The 21,396-nt window shown below is 41.3% G+C and overlaps 1 protein-coding gene across 2 annotated transcripts in view; it reads left to right on the top strand.

Annotated features, from left to right (window-relative positions):
- arid3c (AT rich interactive domain 3C (BRIGHT-like)) overlaps window positions 1–20,316 on the top strand; it is an 83,024-nt gene extending 62,708 nt beyond the window's left edge. For both annotated transcript variants that reach the window (XM_061259535.1, XM_061259536.1), the window contains 5 exons: window positions 10,257–10,440; window positions 11,471–11,715; window positions 14,074–14,352; window positions 15,778–15,867; window positions 16,635–20,316. In XM_061259535.1, the coding sequence (XP_061115519.1) occupies window positions 10,257–10,440; window positions 11,471–11,715; window positions 14,074–14,352; window positions 15,778–15,867; window positions 16,635–16,813 (977 nt within the window). In that variant the 3' untranslated portion in view covers window positions 16,814–20,316. The remainder of the gene's footprint in view (window positions 1–10,256; window positions 10,441–11,470; window positions 11,716–14,073; window positions 14,353–15,777; window positions 15,868–16,634) is intronic.
- Window positions 20,317–21,396: the final 1,080 nt, after the last annotated feature.

Consider the following 21,396-nt stretch of genomic DNA (forward strand, 5'->3'; position numbering starts at 1 on the left):
AAACGATTGTAAAAAACTGTAAGTGATGATAATGAAAGGGGGTTTGCTAGTCAGATTTATGTAGACCTGTAGCTACTTTATGCTAACCAGATACATAGGCAGAAGAATTTTGCAGCTAGCTTACATATTCCATATTCAGGATGACTGCTTACAGTATATCACTGCAACATTGGAAAGACAGAATTTGTATTTTGAACCCAATTACTTGAAAATCTTCAGAAACCTAAACCAATCTTGGTTACACTTTTGTTTGTCACGCAAAATGTCTTCGGTCATATATTTTCTGTGCAATGCTAGTAATGCCTGCTAGACATTGTGGTTAGAAAGTAAATCAGTAAGACCAGTAAGTGAAGCATTACAGTGGTGGTTTTAGCCTCTGATCCTTTGGTCAAATATGGCAATTAAAAGGATTTTTGACAGTTATTCATCTGGGTGAAGGGGTCCGTGTCTTCATGTCAATGAGCTATTTTTGTGTGACATGTGACCATATCTGACCTTTATCAGGATAATGTTACTGAGAATGTGAGAATGGGTATCCTTCACAAATCACGAATCTCTCACTCTCTATCCACACACACACGCACGCACACACACACACTTTTGCTCTTGCACTCTCTTTCATTCGCATTGTATGTGTGTGCGCGCATTTTTCATCTACCCATTTGTTCATCAAGCCCAATTTTAAGTGGCATAATCGCCTGTCAGGAATGACAAATTCAGCTAAATTTATGTGTTAATCTCACTACTCCAGCTGTTGAAATCTGTTTTATCTTTACCCAAAGTGCATTTCTGAAGACCCCGTCACATCTGCAGCAAGTTACCAGGGTTCTACAGTATAGATCCCCCATTGTACAGCGCCATCGATCGACTGAATCACAGGTCATTTTCAGACCTGCGAGAACAGCTCTAATGAACTAAATCACATTAATTTTGCTCTCTGTAATGGCTGCTCATAAGCGCTAGCCTTTCACAGCAGTGGTTAGTGGGACTTGTCTGTTCTTGCACAATATTTGCGACAAGAATCAGTACATTAACCAATATGACTGCGGGGAGTCCATTGAGAGAAAGTATTTTAATTATAGCATCCACTTGCAGGAAAAAGTCTCATGTGGTTTTCCTGTAGGTCACAGAAAATGTTACCTGTACCACATACAATACGCACATTGACCTTTTCAACCTTTCATTATTATCATTCAATTAACCGGCCTGGGTGACGTGTTAGCGTGCTACAACGATAGCTGTCCCCTTCTCGAAGCTGTACCACGAGTACGCACTGAGTGTAGTCCAGCTCAGCTGTAAATGATTATTAATATGATGAAAGTTTAAATTAAACTAACATTTGTCGCATTTATTTGTTTTTAATTCAAATGTGCACTCTTGGAAAAAAGCATTCTTTGGCTTGATTCCATTGAGGAACCATTTTGAGTTCTTTATCATAGGATTCCTCTATCATAGGTGTGAAGTGTGAAAGCTCCCAGACAAAGAAGCATTTAGTCTGACAAAGAACCCTTTAACTGGATATGGAATCACAGGTTGTATGGGAAACAGTTGATGTCGTGTGTGTGTTACAGAACATGACTACAAATCATCATTGTACATAGTTATCAACAGTCAATTTAAGATACAGCAAAATGCTCTACTTGACGTAAAATTAAGTATTCCTGAACAATGTCTGAAGTCTTAAAATGTGAATGCAAAGAGGGAATTTGTGATGCGATTCACAAATTCAGCTTGTGCCTTGTGCAATTACATGTATACATCTGGTATATTTTATGAACCCAAACCAAAAAAGTAGTCCTGTACCTTTTGCACACTGAAATAAGTGTTTAATAATACCACACTTCCTCAAGCGAGAAACACAACCCGTAGGCCAGAGCAGACAGTAGAATAACACCCTGGCCAGCCCTTAATTTGGCTTTTCTTTCTTAAAATGTCTCCGAGAAGACTTCCCAGACGCATCCCGGGGGGGGGGGGGCGGATAGTTTTACATGTCGGTTTCCCGTGAATTTGACGGGTTTTATTAAAATTTCTCCAGATTTATCTTCTGTCAGACGCATATCAGTCTGGAGAGGGCCCTGCTGTGAGGTGGTTTGAGAGAGAGTTTGTGCCGTCGGGCCCCCGGCCCCTGAAGGCTGGGACCAGTGACGGGGTCACGGACCCCTGCCACGGCCTCTGCCCCCCCATCATTAATCATAACCCGCCAAACCGCCGTCATCTGTCACCAGGACCTCCGACCATCCAGGACGTCTCCTTTCAAATTAAGAGGGCGGGGCCACAGCCTTCACACTGTCTGCAGCTCAAAATATATAACATAATGTGACATAGCATAACATAATATCACATCACATCACATAATGGAGAGAACAGGCCCAGCAAGGCTCCACTTTTCCTTACCTACTGCTAAGTTTGCCTAAAAGCTAAATATTATCTAGCACCGTATCAAGCCTGATCTTGACCTCTATGTGTTCACTTCTGATTGGTTGTTGGCTGGAGAGGGTGAGCTACAGATACAGATCGCAATTTAAACTTGCTTTCTTATTTTTATGTGGAGATTATTGGCTTTTTTGTTTTCATGTACTGTCATTTCATTGTAATGTTTGGAGAACATTGAAAATTATGATCATAATCTCAAAGAGCTTTTTGCTTTTGCCTTTCTTTGACAGAATACACACTCAGTGAGCACTTTATTGGGTTTTTTGACTTATTTTTTAGTCTTTTGCTGCTGTAGCCTATCCACTTACAGCTTTGACACATTGTGTGTTCAGATATGCTCTTCTGCATACCACTGTTGTAATTTGCGGTTATTTGTGTTACTGTCACCTTCCTGTCAGCTTCGACCAGTCTGGCCCTTCTCTACTGACCTCTCTCATTAACAAGTTGTTTCTGCCCACAGAATAATTATATTTATATGCGTGCAAGTATATTTCTCCGTTTTAGTACAGGTGTAGGTAAGATACGTCAGTCATATAAGCCATATATTTTTTTAAATAAAACTGAAAATCTCAGTTTACTTGAAACTTTAATAGTTGGAAAAAAACAGCATCACATTGTGTGCATAGTGATTGTGGTGCAAAAGTATTTCTCACGAAAGACACCGGCCCATTTAAAAGTGCATATTCAGGGGGTTAAAACTAAGGTGAATTCATTAATCGTGCCCTTTTCCAAGGGGCGGTGATGGAGAAGACAGTGAGTCAGATCGGATGAAGGGAATTCGCTTTGTTTTTGTGAGACGAGTAATGGTCTTCTTTAGTGTTCTGATCTTATATATCAAACGGGACAATAAAAGTGTTCACGTCCATTGTGTGCTGCTAAATTTCCTGTTTGATTCATGGTTTCCTCAAGGCTCTGAGTATAAATTGATTACGCCCTGAACTGCATCAGCACTTTCACCTGAACTTTTGTTCTGCCATAATTACCTGGAATACAAACACGGAGAAGAAAAGGACTGCTCCAGAGTAGCTTTAAGGGCTGAATAAGTCTTTAATCGTTAGCCCAGTAAATATCGCCAAGGCCTTTGATGTTACATTGCTGATGGGTTTAATATGTTGAGTACCTGACAGCGAAGTGTACTTTCTAAAGTACGTACGTCTTATTAATGATGTCCTGAGGTGCTGCAGTGCGATCATTATTGTTGACTAATCATCTTCTTTCTGTTCTTGCACACTTTAGCAGAACACTTTCCTCATCTGACATTTCCTCTACACGGAAACTACCTGTACATTCATCTGTATAGCAGTTTATCAGTACGGCCGATATATAGGCCATTAAGCAGAAATGTATCTGCTATAAATTTCCATCTGGTTGCAGAAAACAGTTTGGGAAACACAATAAGGGTGTGCTATCCAGACCTGTGTCAAATATTTAATTGTTTTGGAATCAAATACTTTTCTGTGCTCGATTGATCTAGCCTGGTTCAATTGAGCCAACCAAGAGGGCCAGAAAGCGGGGTTTGCACTTTTTGAGAGTATTTCATAGGTTCCAGTGCACCCGACCAGCTCAGTACAGCGTAGAAAAGTATTGGAATCCAAAACAGTCATGTATATGACCCAGGGCTGATGCTATCATTTCGAATGTGTTTACTTTTCTATGTTTTCATTTTTGTGTGAAGGTAAAAAGTTTCAGATATGTGCTACTTGTGCTGAATGCTCTGTGGTGTGGGAGAGTAGAGGAGCTGGTGTGGGATGTGAGACCACGGCCTCATTGTGTGCATGGGCTCCCAGCGCTTCAGACAGGACCGTTACAGCCTCCAGCGGGGTATTTCTGGGTTGTTTTTCCCCGTCTATTTCAGTCCAGCCTCGCCCTGGGGGTGGCGTGTCTCTCTGCGTCTCCTCGGGTCCACCGTGGGGAAGTGGGCGAGCTTCCCCCGGCGTGGGTTTGCCTTCCTCCAGGGAACATCAGAGGTTCTAGCCCAGCCAGCCAGAGCACCTGATTTACGGGGGGGCATGGCGCCCATCGTTCACTCGCCGTAAACGCACAGGCGTGTCCGCTCCATTACCCGGTGGAGGTGTAAACATCGGCCGTCAGCGCGGTGCGATCCGGCCGACGCCTCGCCCCGCGCTCCGCATAGATCTCCTCTCCCGCTCCGCCATTTCCCTGCTCCAATTAAAAGTATTCGGGGCGCTGCACGGGTGATTTAGCAGCGATGAGATTGGGCGGAGTGGGTTTTCCGCTGATCTGCAATCACTCACGGTCATAATGATCCATGGCCTATCATACCGGTTCTGCTGACTAAAGGCTGTACGCGCTTTCATTGGTTGTATCTCTTTCAGGGAATCTGAGAGACAAATACGTCACCTTCGCTATTGAAAGCACATAAATCTCTTTTTAAGAACCGTCCAGGTTTGGACTCAGTCAGACAAAGGCTTACAGGGGCAGACTTTAATGCACTGGCTTAATGCAGACTGCCACCACATATCTCCAAGCTCTAAATGTAATTAAATGTGTAAGTGGCATAATTTAGCAGATTATCAGATCTGTCTAACTATCTCATTACACTTTAAGATCCATTTTTGCATATTTAATATGTTCATAACATTTAAAATAAATATACTTTAAATATGTTTAACATTATATTCCAATCTATCCTCTGTCCCAGAGACATCAAACTAGTTTTGCAACACAGTTTTCAAAATTCTCTCTCAATGCTTGACAAACTTCCCCTTTCACAAGAAATGATGTTCAGCATGAAGCGGTTAACTGAGCTCCTGACTCTGTGCTCATTAAAGATGCCATAACACTTTGTGTGAAGATATTAACTGGCCAAATTCCCATATGTGGCTTTCTCTGTGTGACCACATAATCATGATCAGCATGGCATGGAGGCCAGATTGGTGACTCACTTGCCTCCACACTGCCGAAGACAGTGAACCCTCCAGTTTATTGTATGTAAAAAAATAACTGGCAACTCTCTTTACTTTCTTAAAATGTCCCCGAGAAGACTTCCCAGACGCGTTTTAAATCAGTCAAAAGGGTGTATTAAATCATTAATTCTGTATTCTAGAACAACATGAAGTGTTTCTTCTTCATTTTTAGGCATTTAGCAGACACACTGTATCCAGAGCATTTCAGGTTAGGGACTTTGCTCAAGAGCACATTAGCTGTGTCCCATGTGGGTGTTAGAAGCTCAGGGTGTTACCATTACCCTACACTGCTTTCTTCAGCCTCAGTTCCATAAAGAGAGTGTCTTAGTAAGGTGGATAGTGCGCACATGTGCATGAGTGTGTGTTTGTGTACGTACGGTGAATCACTTTCAGGAGAATATGTGAGCTCACATTTTAATGTGTGTGTTTGTGCAGCCCTCTCAGGGGTACGTGTGACATTTCTCCGCTGTGAGTGTGTGAGCCCTACCAGGTGTGTTGGGGTGACGCACAGCATTTCACATGGAAGTGGAAGTGTAGTTTCAGCAGTGAATTTCTGCGTCAGGTTCTGGAGTATATCACACAGTGTATGAAAATAATCTGTCTCTGCCAGAGAGAAGGGTGCTGGCTAACTCGAGTGAACCGACTCGTATTCCACTAAAATTATGGGTATCTGATTTTTTTAACACTGTCCACTAGATGTTGTATTTTTCCAATCCAAAGCATTTGACTTTTTATTACAATCACTCATGTTTCCTTAACTAAGAGCGTAATTATTTGAAGCCCTACAATGCATCTGACATAAATATCCTGAGTTGAGAGATTGTGGCTGTGTGCTGCGTATCTGATTGAGGAGTTGCACAATCTCTCATAGTCTCGTCATTGCAGAGCCTTTGTTCCTCATCAGGAACATTTTGGTTATATGACTCTGTCTTGGTTATATGATTAAAGTTAATCTCAACACCCATTCATCTCAAATACTTGAACGATCCAAATGATGTTATCTTCCCATAACAAAAATCAGGCACTACTAACTATGAAAAGAAATATAAAAGGGCTCATACTAGCATATGCAGTGTTATTTCACACACACACACACACACACACACGCACACAAACTTGCACGCACAAACACACACACAGCTCTCTGAATTTCTGTTGGAGGCAGTGGTGCCATACTTATAGTCCAGACCGTTACACACAGCCTGCTACTGAAAAGAAACAGGAAGCTTTCAGCACATTTCTGGTGTTGCCAGATCTGAGAATGTTCCTGAAATCCGAGGAACTTTTTCAAGACATTAGGTAGCCATCAGCCACTGAGAGCGGTCCTGATAAGGTAAAAACTGAATGTGAGTTGGTGATACTTCTGAGGTACTGCATGATTAAACGTGCCAGGCTTTCGTCATCTTTTTTGAACATAATTTGACTTTATTTGCAAGTTTTTTTAATTTTTTTAGGAAGTATTATACTATAGTTATCACGTGATATTTGCATAATTGTTCCTTGTAAAAATGACTGGTTTTGAGGAGGAGTCTAAACCACAGTGGACCAGTGGGCATATTTCTCTGTGATGCTATTTCTGAAAAACACATGAGTTTTTATTGGAGTTTGTGTTTTATATAGAATAGGAACAGTAGAATTCCATCTACTTCCCTGGTATTTATCCTAAGAATATGTTGGACGCCAGAACCTTGTGCGATACAGCAGCCTGGTCCCGATGTTTCATCCATGTCAGAACATTTGATGTATTTAATGTGATATGGAATTTCTTTTTTATTTCTTATCTGAATGTTGTCACTCATTCTGACCTCTAACTAAATGTATTCATCATGCTCTGGATATGGTTTCTGACGCACACAATTCAGAAACACAAGACTAAGTGTTTCATTGTTCATGTCACACACCTTATCTCCAGGCATCATTTTATGGTCCTCTGAGCTGTGCATTTGGCTATTTTTGCATTTGCCAATACTGCGTATACAGTGTCAGAACACATTTGATATATCTGTCACCATATCTTTAGAGGCAAAGAGCTGTAGGGATCTACATCAGAGGATATGTTTTTAATATATGACACATGGCATGATATGTTTTTAATATCTGACACAGTGTGTTCTTCTGTACATTTACATTAAAGACATGGGGCTTGGGGCAGTGCCCTTAGTCACACAGAGAGGCAGTTTAATACAGAATCAGCTTTCATCACCAGTCAAGGGGAGAGCACATCATTGGGGTGCGGTCTGTTTCAGTTAAATAAACCAGGGAAATTTATAGAAATTTCCTTGGTCAATCTTGCATTTTCTTACTGATACTATTAACTACAGTGCCCTCCATAATGTTTGGGACAATGACAATAATTTATTTGCCTCCACAATTTCAGAATTGTATTAAAACAATCACATGTGGTTAAAGTGCATTGTCAGATTTTAATAAAGGGAATTTTTATACATTTTGGTTTCACCATGTAGAAATTACAGCAGTGTTTATACGTAGTCCCCCCATTTCATGGCACCATAATGTTTGGGACACAGCAATATTGAATGAAAGTAGTCATGCTTACTATTTTGTTGCATATCCTTTACATGCCATGACTTTCTGATGTTCAACATCAGAAATGAACATTATCAGAGTCTGGATGTCTTATTTACAAGTTGTGTGTCCCACACCTGTGCACGTTAACCACGTGATTTTTTATTACAAATCTCAAATTGAGGAGTACAGAGGCAAATAAATAAATGATGGGTCATTATGGAGAGCACAGTATGTATGATTCAATCAAGGCCATGAAGACAAACCTTTAAAGTCCTTCAGACATTAAGTTCTGGAGTCTGGCCCTCTACTGTGTGCCAGGGTATATTTATAGTTCACAAGATGTTTGTGAGAGGGGGGGGGTTAGGTAGTTTTAGGTGGGGGAGGGCTTATTTTAGGTGTTGCTACATGACCACTCCAGGTGTAATGGCAGCATTGTCTTTAAGGACAGGGGGGATAAATCTTTGATTTTAATAGCGTCCCTCTGTTCTGCTGCCAGAGTGGCAGGCCCGAGTCGTAATTACTGCCTTTAATTGATGTGTTTTTACCGCCCCGGGCGGTGTTTCTGCCACCTCTCCTCGCGGCGAGGACCCCAGCGCTGTTGTTTTCGCTATACTCCTGTCATTATCGATCGCTATTATGGTAAATCCGATGGGCACAGTAGAACTCTATCAGCAAAATGCAGGTTAATTATCTCAGGGCCAGAGCTTTTTGTGTCCACACAAAGCGCTGACCTCCCAGACATTATGAGTCACATAAAACTGTGAGGGGAAAATGATTTCTGAGTCCTTTTAAACTGTTAACTGAGGGTCAAACTGGAACAAATAAAACAAAAAAGACTGCGCTTTCAATTGCCGGTGATTATTATTTTTAAAAATGTGAAGTTGAATGAAAACAAATTTGTTACAGCAACCGTATTGGACAAAAGAAATTCAATAAAAACTTTCATTTCTTGGATTTCAAGCAGCATTATTATTATTTGAATTACTTGTTTAGTGAGATTTTCAGTTAAAACTTGTGAAATTCTTTTCATGCCATTATTATCTGTCAAAGAGAGTAAAATGTATTTATGACATGTAATTTAAATCTATGAAATTTTTATATGAATTAGTGGACACTGGGAATAGAGCTACCAGACAGATTTGTAGTACATACAGACATAAATTTACACTACTTTAGTGTGTATAAATATAAAGGGTACTAGATACATGGCTTATATAAATGTGCTGTACTCATAACATCTTCCTGTACCTTTGAGTTATTTCATGGCCCAAAAAACTGAACTTGGCCTCCGTCTGTACGTGTCCTTGGCTCAGCGGTGATTTCCATTGGGCCTGATGGTTGGAGTGTGATTTGACAGAGGTTGCTGAAGGCTGCTGTAGGTGTTGCACAGGCTGCTCATTTCACATTCCCAAACCAGAGAGGGATTTGAGTGTGTGTCAGGGGCATCTAAGGCGCCTGGGTTCTCTGGCCACTTTTGTGCTTTTGTAAAATGCAGTCCTGGAGCTCTTGACATTCCACCATTTTCCTTGAATATGAGATTGAAATACTACACCTGTTGCATTTTCAAATGTGTTCTACTGAACAGTGAAAAATACAATGCAAGGACAGATACAAAAATGAGAATATTACGAAATGTATGTGCGAGTGTTGCTGTGTGTTTAAATAATGCAAATCGAAATGTCAGGGAGATGTCTGTGCATCCGATGGTTGCCATTCTGAAACGGCAAAGCTGTGTTGTGAAACGTGTCTGGAGTCTGCCCAGAGTCTCTGTGCACATTTCATAACTCACTTTGTCTGTGAAAATGTGTCCTGTTCACAGCTTTGGCGTTTCAGAATGGCACCAAACACATGTGTGCAGTGAGCCACTTACAGAACTGTGTACCAAGGCATCTGAAACATGATTCTATATTTTATTTAAAAGTGAATTTATTCATTTATCCCTGCCTGAGAAGAAAATGTTTCATGCATACACTGCAAATACCAAAGAATAGATCAAGTATTTTAGTCTTCTATTGAGACTTCAAATCTTATTTCTATTACTCTTTTGCTAAATAGACAAAAACACTGCAGGTAAGACAGCTTTAGGTTTACAAACAAAAGTGAACCTAATATTTTGTACTTAAGAGAAAAAAATATATATATATTATGTCTCATTATAAGACTAAAACACCTGTTAAGTGTTTTTCGCAGTGTAAAAACTTATCTCTGAATTTAGGATAGTAAAAGTGATGTTTCCCTCAAGTGGAAGTGCAGAACTATTAGACGTTTTACTTAGTTCAGATTAATTGGCCCTATAACCAGCAGGGCTGCCTGTCAATGGTCTGGAGTTAATTGCATTGATTGTGGATATTGTGCTTGTTTCTTCAGGGACTCCGGTGAATAGGATTCCTATCATGGCCAAGCAGGTCCTGGATCTCTACACCCTCTACAAGCTTGTCACTGAAAAAGGAGGCTTAGTGGAGGTCATCAATAAGAAAATATGGCGCGAGATCACCAAAGGCCTGAATCTCCCTACCTCCATCACAAGTGCAGCTTTTACCCTCCGAACACAGTGAGTATCCTCTCCGGAGACCGTCGAAAGAGACAGAGCAGCCTACGGCCAAGGACAGGCCACAAGAGACTCTCCTGTTCAATGTACGAGAGAGAGCGAAAACGCAATAACTTCAAAATCAGCTCATCCAAATGAGTGTATTCTTCCTACCTGTAGCCGTGCCATTGACGGTACATAAAGAGAGCTGTTCATTTGATCTGATTGCTACCATTGCCTTTACTGTGTATATATGTCTGTGCTTTGGAAAAAACACCCTACAATAGTTTCAAAAGCATACTGTATCTGATGTTGCTAGTTCTATTATCCACTTTCGCAGACACTTAATAGAAATAATGATTATTTTCAGGCGCAATGGCGTCTATTCTGCAGTTAATATCATAGGAATATGGCGCGTAATTACAGTGGTGTGCGTGGCGTGCGTAGCCCTGACCGCAGGGAAAAGCAGAACCTGTTTGCACAAGTCTCTCTTCAGGAGGACTGTCATTTAGAGAGATTACATCATCCCCCAGGAAGCCCAGCTCTTCTCCCGGAGCCGGCTGACAGCGATCCAGAGCGATGTCGCACGGCGAACCGCCTGCAGCGATGAGAGAGGCCCGAGCGGGAGGCTGTTCATTTAATAATAATTATATCTCATCTAGCTGAAGCTTTTATCCAAAGCAACTTACAGTTGAATAAACTAAGCAGGGGACAATCCCCCCTGGAGCAATGAGGGGTTAAGGGCCTTGCACAACCGTGTGGATCTTATCGTGGCCACACTGGGGCTTGAACCACCAACCTTTCAGGTCCCAGTCATGTACCTTATCCACTAGGCTGCAGGTTGCGCTGTCTGTTGTATGAGCACAGGCGCGGTAATCTCCAGCACTAACCCCCCCTCCCTCTCTCTCTCTCTCTCTCTCTCTCTCTCTCTCTCGCTGTCTCTCTCTCTCTTGCTGTCTCTCTCTTTCTCTCACTGTCTCTCTCACTGTCTCTCTCTCTCTCTCTCTCACTGTCTCTCTCTCTCCCCCCCCCCTCTCTCTCTCTCTCTCTGCAGGTATATGAAGTACCTCTACCCTTATGAATGTGAAAAGCGGGGGCTCAGCTCTCCGGGCGAGCTACAGGCAGCTATCGACAGTAACCGGCGTGAGGGTCGCAGGCAGAGCTACGGGGCGGCCATGTTTAACTACTCCCCTGTGGGCACGCCCACCCTCCTCTCCTCGCCAAAGATCCAGATGCCCCACATCGCCATGCCGACCGCCAATGGCAGTCACATGACCCACGGGGTGGCCATTAAGAAAGGTGAGCAGGATAGATATGTATAAATATAATATTGTATATTGTATAATATTTAATGTATTGTAAATATTTTATGCTACTGTCTCTAAAAAGTTGATCACAAAAAATCTAAGTGGATATATCCACTACAGGTGACCACACCTGTGAACCCAAAAAGGTTTATATTGATTAAAAAGGAGGAAAAGCTGTGTGCACAAGCACTGAATTTTGGAGGAAGTTATAGATAAATATTTTCCTCTTATTTGAGGTTTATATAAATGTATGCAGATATATGTGGAGTAGTAGGCTTGGAGGCATTTTTTGAAGACTTGTTAAGTATGCCACACCCTTGGCAGTAAAATACAGCAGTGAAGATGTAAATTGTTCTCTTTGATCTGGAAGAAACTGAGATACTCACTCCTGAATGACTTTTTCAAATCATCAAAGTTCCATGTTTCTCAGCATGTGCTGTAATGGACATACATATCTGTTCCATGTAGAAGCAGCATAAAAACACAAACATTTTCATTTTATGAAAACAAATATCCACTTCTCTCAAGGAAGCATCAGTGACTTGTGTTCATAGGAGAATAATGGTTGGCGATCAGTGAAATCATCTAAAGATATATTCATTAAAACGTTTGACTGTCTGCTTACAAAATGGCAGAATCCAGGTCCATATGATCCAGTAATTCCCCGAAATTACCACCAGAAGCACTTTTTATTTATTTGTAAGGGTTCGGATTTTATGCCCAGAGGTCTTCAAAAGCTGTACATTTCCATAATTTTTTTTTTTTTCATGAATTACGGAACTACGTGATAAACACCAACTATTCCTGTTACACATGTACCCAAACCGATGACAAACCCTCATAAAGAGAAGTATTTTTAATTTTGAAACCCGCTGAATTTCAAAATAGCGCAGTGCTACTTATTTTGCGTGGGAGAGTGGATCCCTCTGGCGAAACGCACGGTCAGCCCGGACATCGCTGAGAAGAGGAAACATCTTGGAGGACTTCCTCAAACCCGCGCTGCTGATTTCCACCTCACATTAAAGAGAGGAACGCCACACAAAGAGCGTGAGATCCGTCTGTCAGGGAGAACGGTCACATGCACAAAATGGCCCCCTTTTATTGAGACGCACGCGATGGTAATGATGACTGAGACGAGGCCTGAGGAAATCAATGCCATAGGCTGCAGCTGCAAAAATAAAATAAAGAACTATAAATCAAATAGCATGAAGTAGAAAAATGAGCAGTGCTTAAAAATGTGAACAATTAACAAACAATGGTTAGCGACATACACACATGCCATGGATGGTGTGTTGCACATTGATTCTTTGGTGAATTCCACTCTCAAAATTTAACCACTTTTTAAGTCAATTTCAGATGGCGCGCAGTACAATTTCATATCCATTTTATTCTCCCTGATAACAGCCCATAATGGAAAATAAAAATTATGCTGCCAGGAAGGCATATAGGACCGGATCCAATCACCTTGTTTCATTCATTTTTTCTTCAAAATAAATGTTTTTGTTTGCAACAATTTCAGAAAGGAACTTGCCTAACTGTGTTTGTAAAGAGAATTCAAACACTCCTGGATGAAAGATGTTGATGGAGTCCAGGCCATAGTGTGTGTTAAATGGTTCCAAAAGGAACCCTGTGCTTGCATACAAAAACCCTCTCTAGTTAAAGTGTTCTTTGTTGGGTGAAATGCTTCAGTGTCGGGGAGCTTTCAGACCTCACACCTATGACAGCGGGTTCCATAAAGAACAAAAAGGGTTCCACTATGAAAGCGAAAGAACCCTTTTCTCTGAGAGAGTATGAGTGAAGGAAGCCCTCCAATGAAATAAACATCAGATACAGTCTGCAACAGCCTCGTAAATTAACCCACCTAACTGGGTTTGTGAAGAGAAAGCGAACACAGGCATGTGTAATGTTATGTAATGCAGGGTGCAAGCCCTAGTGTGTTTCTGTGAGAGTAAGAGGCCCTGTGTGTCTGTGTGTGTCCCCTGCAGAGTATGGGCAGCAGGATGTAGTGTGTTTCTGCACAGGCTATAGTGTGTTTCTGTGCAGGCTGTAGTGTGTTTCTGCTCAGGCTGTAGTGTGTTTGTGTGAGAGTAAGAGGCCCTGTGTGTGTGTGTGTGTGTGTGTGTGTGTGTGTGTGTGTGTCCTGCAGAGTATGGGCAGCAGGCTGTAGTGTGTTTGTGTGAGAGTAAGAGCCCCTGCCTGTGTGTGTGTCCCCTGCAGAGTATGAGCAGAGTATGGGCAGCAGGCTGTAGTGTGTTTCAGTGAGAGTAAGATACCCTGTGTCTCTGTGTGTGTGTCCCCTGCAGAGTATGAGCAGAGCATGAGCAGCAGGATGTGTGTGTGTCCCCTGCAGAGTATGAGCAGAGCATGAGCAGCAGGATGTCTCTGAGCGGGCAGCAGGTGGCAGCGGCCCAGGCCGTAGCGGCTCAGGCCGTGGCGGCTCAGGCGGCCGCTGCAGCGCAGGCCGTGGCCCTGGAGCAGCTGCGGGAGAAGCTGGAGTCGGGCGAGCCTCCGGAGAAGAAGATGATGCTGATGGCCGAAGAGCAGCAGAGAATAATGCAGCACGCCCTCCAGCAGAACCTCTTCGCCATGGCAACCCAACTGCCAATGAACATCAAGCTCAACAACAGAGGTGAGGACTGAGCGAGGCTTCGGTTGAGGAAGTGACCATCGATTTATCGTTGCGGAAGCGCAAAGACGCGCGCGTATCGGCTGGGTCAGAATTGGGCAAACTCAGTCTTCAAGGGTCAGAGCCCTACCTGTGTTAAAGATCATTTACATTCTGAACATATTTAAGTGAACTTCCTGTCAGTGGAATGAGTTCTGTTAGCGAGCAATTTCATTAGGTACTGATGTGAGAGAACTAGAAGCAGACGTTGAAAATAACTGTGGGTGAAACTGTTATCCATATGTGGATGAAGGATAGTATTTGGCGAGTTTGTACGTTTTAATTCAAACTATAATCATTCTTAGATGTGCCGATGTATCGGGGTAAAACAGACCCGGCGTATTATACGATGGGTTTGCACTTATCTGCCGCATTTCGAGAATGCTTTGTGAAAAAATCAAAGTGAAATATTGAACTACCAACTGACACATAATCCATAAAAAAATCTGATGTCCACTGTCATTTGATGGCTGCTTTACTGATGTTATGAAGAAATACTGTTGGAGCAGCAGGGGCGAAATGGAGGATTTCTAGAGCAGGACTTTAAAGAGCCCTGTCTGCTGTAGCACTGGCTGCCCCTCGGTGTCTGGATTAGGACAAGCAATAAGTCATACATTACTTAATAATACATTCCCAAAGAACACTGTGCACCTTATCTCTCTGTGTGTGATATCATTTTTCTCCGCTTGACTGCTTCCCTTATATTAGTCATAATAGTTGGCTTTACACTTTATATTTGATGAGAAAATGAGTTATAATTTTTCAAAGGTTGATTGTACCGTACTGGCCTAGCCGGGACTCAGATATAAATACTGTAATTTAAAGATGACATCCAAACACTATTATTTTTCCACACACCTCTCCCAGTCTGGTGCTAAAGCTCTGTTTGTGAATCTAAATCCCATTCCACAAAGAATAAATCTCTCACATGTACTTCCGTCAGACGCCATTTCTTTGGCTTCTGTTGTTGGTGCCTGTGAACAGCAAATGCTAGTAGAAAAAATTGACTGGATGTATTGTACTACGTACAACATTTTACGTGTATTTTTTTAATGCAACCACTGTTATGAATATAGGCTATTACGAGGAATAAGAGAACACTGACATAATGAGAGCCTGTGGTTTGAGATCTTGGCTCTGGGATCTTTATGTCATGACATGGCTTTTCTCTGGGTGGTTTTATACAGAGATAAGCAGTAAGTATAAATGGATGTTATTTCTTTGACAGTTCTTTTTCCCTCCGAAACGCTTTAATAAACCTCTCCTTATCTTGTCACTCATGAGTTATCACCGATATTCAGCGCCGCTCTTCTCCGGCGTCCTGTGTTCTTTTTTTAAATGCTCATATTGAGTTTCTCTCTCTCTCCCTCTCTTCCCCCTTTTTGACAGATGATAGACAAGAGACCGCATTGAACCTGTCTACCAACGGCATTAGCAGCATCAACATGTCAATAGAAATAAATGGAGTTGTCTACACAGGTAAATAGAGGGCCGTTTGCTGATGTAATTGCAGGCAGGAAATTCAATAAGTTATAGCAGCACCCCTGCGCCTAGTCCTCCACACAATTTGATGTCTTTGCTATAAAATCCATCGTAATGAAGTGGCAGTCCAATAGAGTTAAAAAAGTTAAATATCTCAGAATTGGGCCTGTTGATTTGGGGTCGATGGGGCTTATTGTCTTACGTGCCGGAGGAAAAGAGCGCTTGTTTTAGCCCGAGACAGCGCCTGTGCTTCCGCGACGGGGACTGTAATTACCCACAGATAGAGCGCTTCACGTCGCCTCACAAGCCTATTGGAAACTTTGGGTGAGGAAACATGACTCGAGTGGCTTTCATCCCTAAGCCCCGGCCTCTCCTAATGCCACTAGCCCTGGGGTGAGAGCTGGGAGCGTGCCCAGTCGATCCCGGCGCAGGTTAGCTTTAATCGCAGCTCTGATTGTTTTGTGAGCCACTGAGTATATTGGAAATGTTAAAAAGGCTTTTCGCGTCACTGTGCCACAGTCAAATGTTCATATTTTTATCTACAGTACTGCCGACAGTGTGGTGTGGATTCAACCAGCATTATGTCCTTAACTTTGACACATTATGTGGAAAATGTCCTTTGTGTTTTTCGTTATCAGTTGCCAAAATTAGCTAGCCGAACTAGGCGAATAGAGGAATAATTTGGGAGGTTTGTTCTCTCAGGGCCAGGGTGAGTTGACCTGATCTGTGTCTGATGTCTGATGCCTCTTTTACCTGTTCCCCAGGTGTCCTGTTCGCCCGGAAGCCTGCCATTCCCATGATGCAAGGGAACAACAGCAGCCTGCACAGCACTCAGGGAAAAACCAGCCCGGGGCTGTCCGCACACATCCAGCCCTCCTCTTCCTCCTCTTCCTCATCCTCATCATCGGCCCACGGACAAGCCTCCAGCAGCTCCTCCCCCTGAGTGACCTCCCTCCAATCACAAACGCATTGCGTTCACCCAGCGATCCCCTCCTCCAATCACAAACGCATTGCGTTCACCCAGCAATCCCCTCCTCCAATCACAAACGCATTGCGTTCACCCAGCAATCCCCTCCTCCAATCACAAACGCATTGCATTCATCCAGCGATCCCTTCCTCCAATCACAAACGCATCGAGCAGTCTTATATAAACAAAGGAAAACATCTCTGCTGTTTTTGAGATGGCTTTTTTTTCATATTATTTTTAAGTTTCCGAGTTCCACTGAAATAATCACGTTTATATACAAAGGAATAAACTTCCAGAAAAAAAGAAAATCTAATTATTGTATTCTACCTGACTCTGAACAGTGACTTTACAAGTGATCTTGAGCACATAAGTAAACACACTATACTGAAGAGTCACTTCTGTTGAGTGAAATAATTCTAGGCAGAGCATCATAAATCCCAAGACAACCACGTTGAAGAGATGTACAACTATAAAGAAGACATGAGAACTACTGACTCTGTACACTTTGTAATCTGAGGACTCTGTAGATTATGTTCAACCCCTGCAGAAACTGTGGTCCATGATGCATACGTAGTTTGTTGGTTGTATTCCTACTGTAACCAAGGCAGTACATTTATGAAATGATTGAAATAATCTTAAAATCTAACATGCATTTGCTTAAAAAGTCAAAGAGCAGGACGTGCCTACTCTCAACTGATACCAAAGAAATATACAATATAATAATTGTTTCTTTTTAAAGTTATGTAATATCACTCAGTGTGAGCATTAATGAAATAGGTTTTCTATTAGATTTCTAACCGTGTAGATGCACAAGAAACAAGAGCAGCTGCTTTGATGAGCGCGCAGGTCTAGTTCAGCATTAACTGAGAAAGTGATTAAATTGGCAGAAAGCTAAGCACATCCCACTGAGGAAAGGAGAGCGTCTACAATCAGAACCTCGCTCATGTCGAAGCGCTCTTCTGTTTCGCAAGAAGCGAGTCTCGGCGACTGACTGCAGGGAATGTATTTTTAACCAGACTGGCTTTTCTATCGACACATTGGTTAATATGGCATGACAACAGCAGCAGCTGCACTGATATCGAAGGCAGGTAGTTCTTTATTCGCCCGCCTTCCTCTTCTGCGCGGTAAACCAGCGCGACAGCTCGCTAGCCCCGATTGCTTCACTAATGGCCAAAGAGCTGTTACAAAACTGGTTCTTACGGTAATGGGAAATTGCATGCCTCTCTTTACAGACATCAACAGATACCTATATTCTGAGCAGATAATAGTCTGTAGATTAATACTCATATCAGCCGCTCGGCGATCACCAGTGAAGTTTGAGGAGTGTAAAATGGCAGAAAGGCCACAGACAGTCAAGTGATGTGGGCTTCTGCAGCCTGGCGGGCCATGAAATGGCGTCATTGCGTTGTCATGGCGGGCACTAGCAGAGACTAGGGAAGAGCACTTCAGTACTACACCCAGGAAGAGCTGGACAGACAGCCGGATCAAACAGGTTATAACCGGATAACCTGGATAAATTTGAAAAGAGTGGGAATATCAAAAATTATGTAGTGGCTTTGTTGTGAATAGATTGGAGTTTTTCATTTTTACCGATGCACTTGTGTCGAGGTTTTTGGAGATCTCTCACGCTCACGCTTTTTTTTATTTCTCGCTCTCTCACACTCTCAGAAATCTTTTGGAGGATAATGGGGAAGACGGTTTGAAGATATTCTTGTATTTAGTTTTTTAGTCTGTTCAACATATAGTTTTGATTTTTATTTATTTTTGTTTTTATTTTATTTCATGTTAATTCTGGGGCTGTAACCATGAATTCAGCTGCATAGCTTTATTTGAAAACCCTTTTTTAAACCAGCCAGATACCTCACAGATGTACCTGTATATACATAACAGATTATAAATACAAAGTATACCTCATATATTTCATTTCTATTATTTTTATTGTAAAGCCACTTGAAAAAAAATCTTTTTGTTTCAACAGATCACTGGATTTTTTTCATATTTTGTATTGTTATACTAAAGAAGGGAATATTTTATGATAGTACATCTACCTCATTTGTTATAGACTGTGCCAACAAACATGACCACATTCTTTAATTTCCAGTTTTAACTGTAGCTTCAAGGTCCACACATGCTATTTGCGTGAATACAAGGTGTACTGAGGCCGAAAGCAAACAAACAGTAGGTGGACCATTTAGGACGTGAAGCACCCTGCTCACATTTCTTGTTTGGGTTTTGTACTGGTGTATTGTTGTGTGGAAAATGGCAGAAGGATTTTATTTTATTTCATTTCGACAATATTCTGTCTCAAGTTGTTTTAATGATGTGTAGATATGTGATATGGGGTAGAACACAATGTTAAAACACATGCTTATACGACAGATATTTTGCTGTGAAATGTCCTATCATGAAGATAAGCTGTTTAAACTTCTCGTTTTCAGCTGTCAGTTCTGTATTGTAGGTGGCTGTGTACTTAGCTCAATTCCACAGTGTCTACTTAATATATTTTTTCAGGTCAGGACATTTAATTGCAAGAAAATCTAATTGTAAGAGATCTTAGCATATCTCATCAGTTCCTGCAGAGAATTTGGAAAAAGGAAAGTACTTTTCCGGTTCAAACTCACTCCATTTCCACAACATAATTGGCTGTTTGGCAGCATATCCGATAACTCTCTGAAGAATGTAATATCTTTATTGTCTGTTTATCCCTCCCTTTGTACATGTACATGATTGAGAATGTTCATCCTCTGTCACTCTTATAAAGGTTGATTTGCTGAAGGACAAAAGTACTTAAGGGGTATAAAACAGGGCCCAAAGAATATGCACATTTTTTACTTAGTGGTGTAAGTAGAAGTTGCTTTTCGATTTGCATATCAGAAATGTATCGACTTGGTATCTCAGCCTTGGCACAGTCTATTCCTAACGTATAAGACAGTCAATTCTGTACCTTCCTACTCCTGCTGGATGTTAGGGGTACCAACACAAGAGGAGAACAGATTCATGCCAATAACTGGAAAGTCTGTTGCTGACTGTTAATCAAGAACATGATATCACTGTAATCCTTGCTACCAAAGATTTTAAAAAAGCAACAAATTTCACATAGCTTTGTAAAAAAAAATGTTTAAAAGATTTCAGACAACAAAAGCTTTAAGAAAATACAAAATATACAATAGCATTGGAGAAAAAAATATATTCGCTTATGTCTAAATAATATGTTGTTTACGTTGTTTAGTAATTTTAGCTATGCTATGCTGGTAGATGGTAGATCCTGTATGGGCTTTAACTAGCTGTGTATGAAGCTTTAAATATTTCTGTTATTTCCCTTTTGTTCATTTTGGATAAATCCAGTGCATTATGGGAAAACTGGATTATGGTGCTCAGGGGTTAAAAAAACGTACAAAAAAAACAGGTGAAAGAGATTTTTTGTTTTGCCATTTGAATTGTAGCACATTTAGAAATAAATATTGCTTTAAACTTCATAATGCTGACCTTTGTTTTATCATTTGCCGCATCTCATCATTCTTGCCCATTGACCGTTGAACATGCAACTCCCAAAGTACAGACACCAAAACATAGCGTACAGACCAGTAGCATAGTTCTCAGCTTTATATGAAACCTTGCTTTGAACAATATTGCATCACAGGGTCAATATCAAGTGTAGTGCCAGTATCTTTATAGCATTGCTTTGTACTGTATGCACAGTTCTGTAAAATATTAAGCATAATATCATGTTCCGGAAAGAGGACATTGCTGAGCAGGGCACTGTAAGCTGTACTTAGACACAATATTTCCCCAAATCCCCTAGCGAAGGCAGACTTTGTTCTGTTTGTTGAATTGAGCGCATTTAGATGCACTTTTAGAGTGCCTTTTTATTGCCTCGAGGAGGGGTTTCATTGCTTTTTGTCCCCGTGGCCTTAGCGAGTTGACTTTACCTCTCCCGCTATGTTTAAAATGTGGCCAATTCCTACTCTTTATCAACAGCTTTGATTTTACAAAAGCATTCTCCATGCTGTTCCTCTGTTCCGCTGCAATAGACTTGCGATGGGGGAACAAAAGGGGGGAAAGAATGACTGCTTTCCTAAACACGGCCTTATCAGAGACTAAATACTTTTGATTCAGCGGTCTTGGATTATCCTTTTTCTAAGAAACATATCTTATTCTAGCATTCCTTTATCAGGAGGCCAAGGTCCAGTGGTGTCATTAGTACAATGTTTCTGTCCTTTCAGAAACAAATTTAACTAATACTGCATTTTCTCCAAGTAGCTTACACAATGTGTCTGATTCAATCATATCATGTTATGATGCATTTTTCAAAACATTACAGTTGCTTAATTCCTTACAATCACCATTCCTATGTGAGGTAAGGCAAGACACAAATGTGTAAATAATACTAAATTAATATTAACCCCCCATGTGTAAATTAAACTACTTTAATTGTGTCTGGAAATTCTGCTACTTATATTGTAGAAGGAAGCTAAACATATCTTCAGTTAAAATGAGGAATAACATAAAATAATTGTTCTGAGCAGTTACTAAGATCGTAGTAATTTTTGATATTTTCA

This window comes from Conger conger, chromosome 11, assembly GCF_963514075.1.
Source record: "Conger conger chromosome 11, fConCon1.1, whole genome shotgun sequence".
NCBI classification, from domain to species: Eukaryota; Metazoa; Chordata; class Actinopteri; order Anguilliformes; family Congridae; genus Conger; species Conger conger.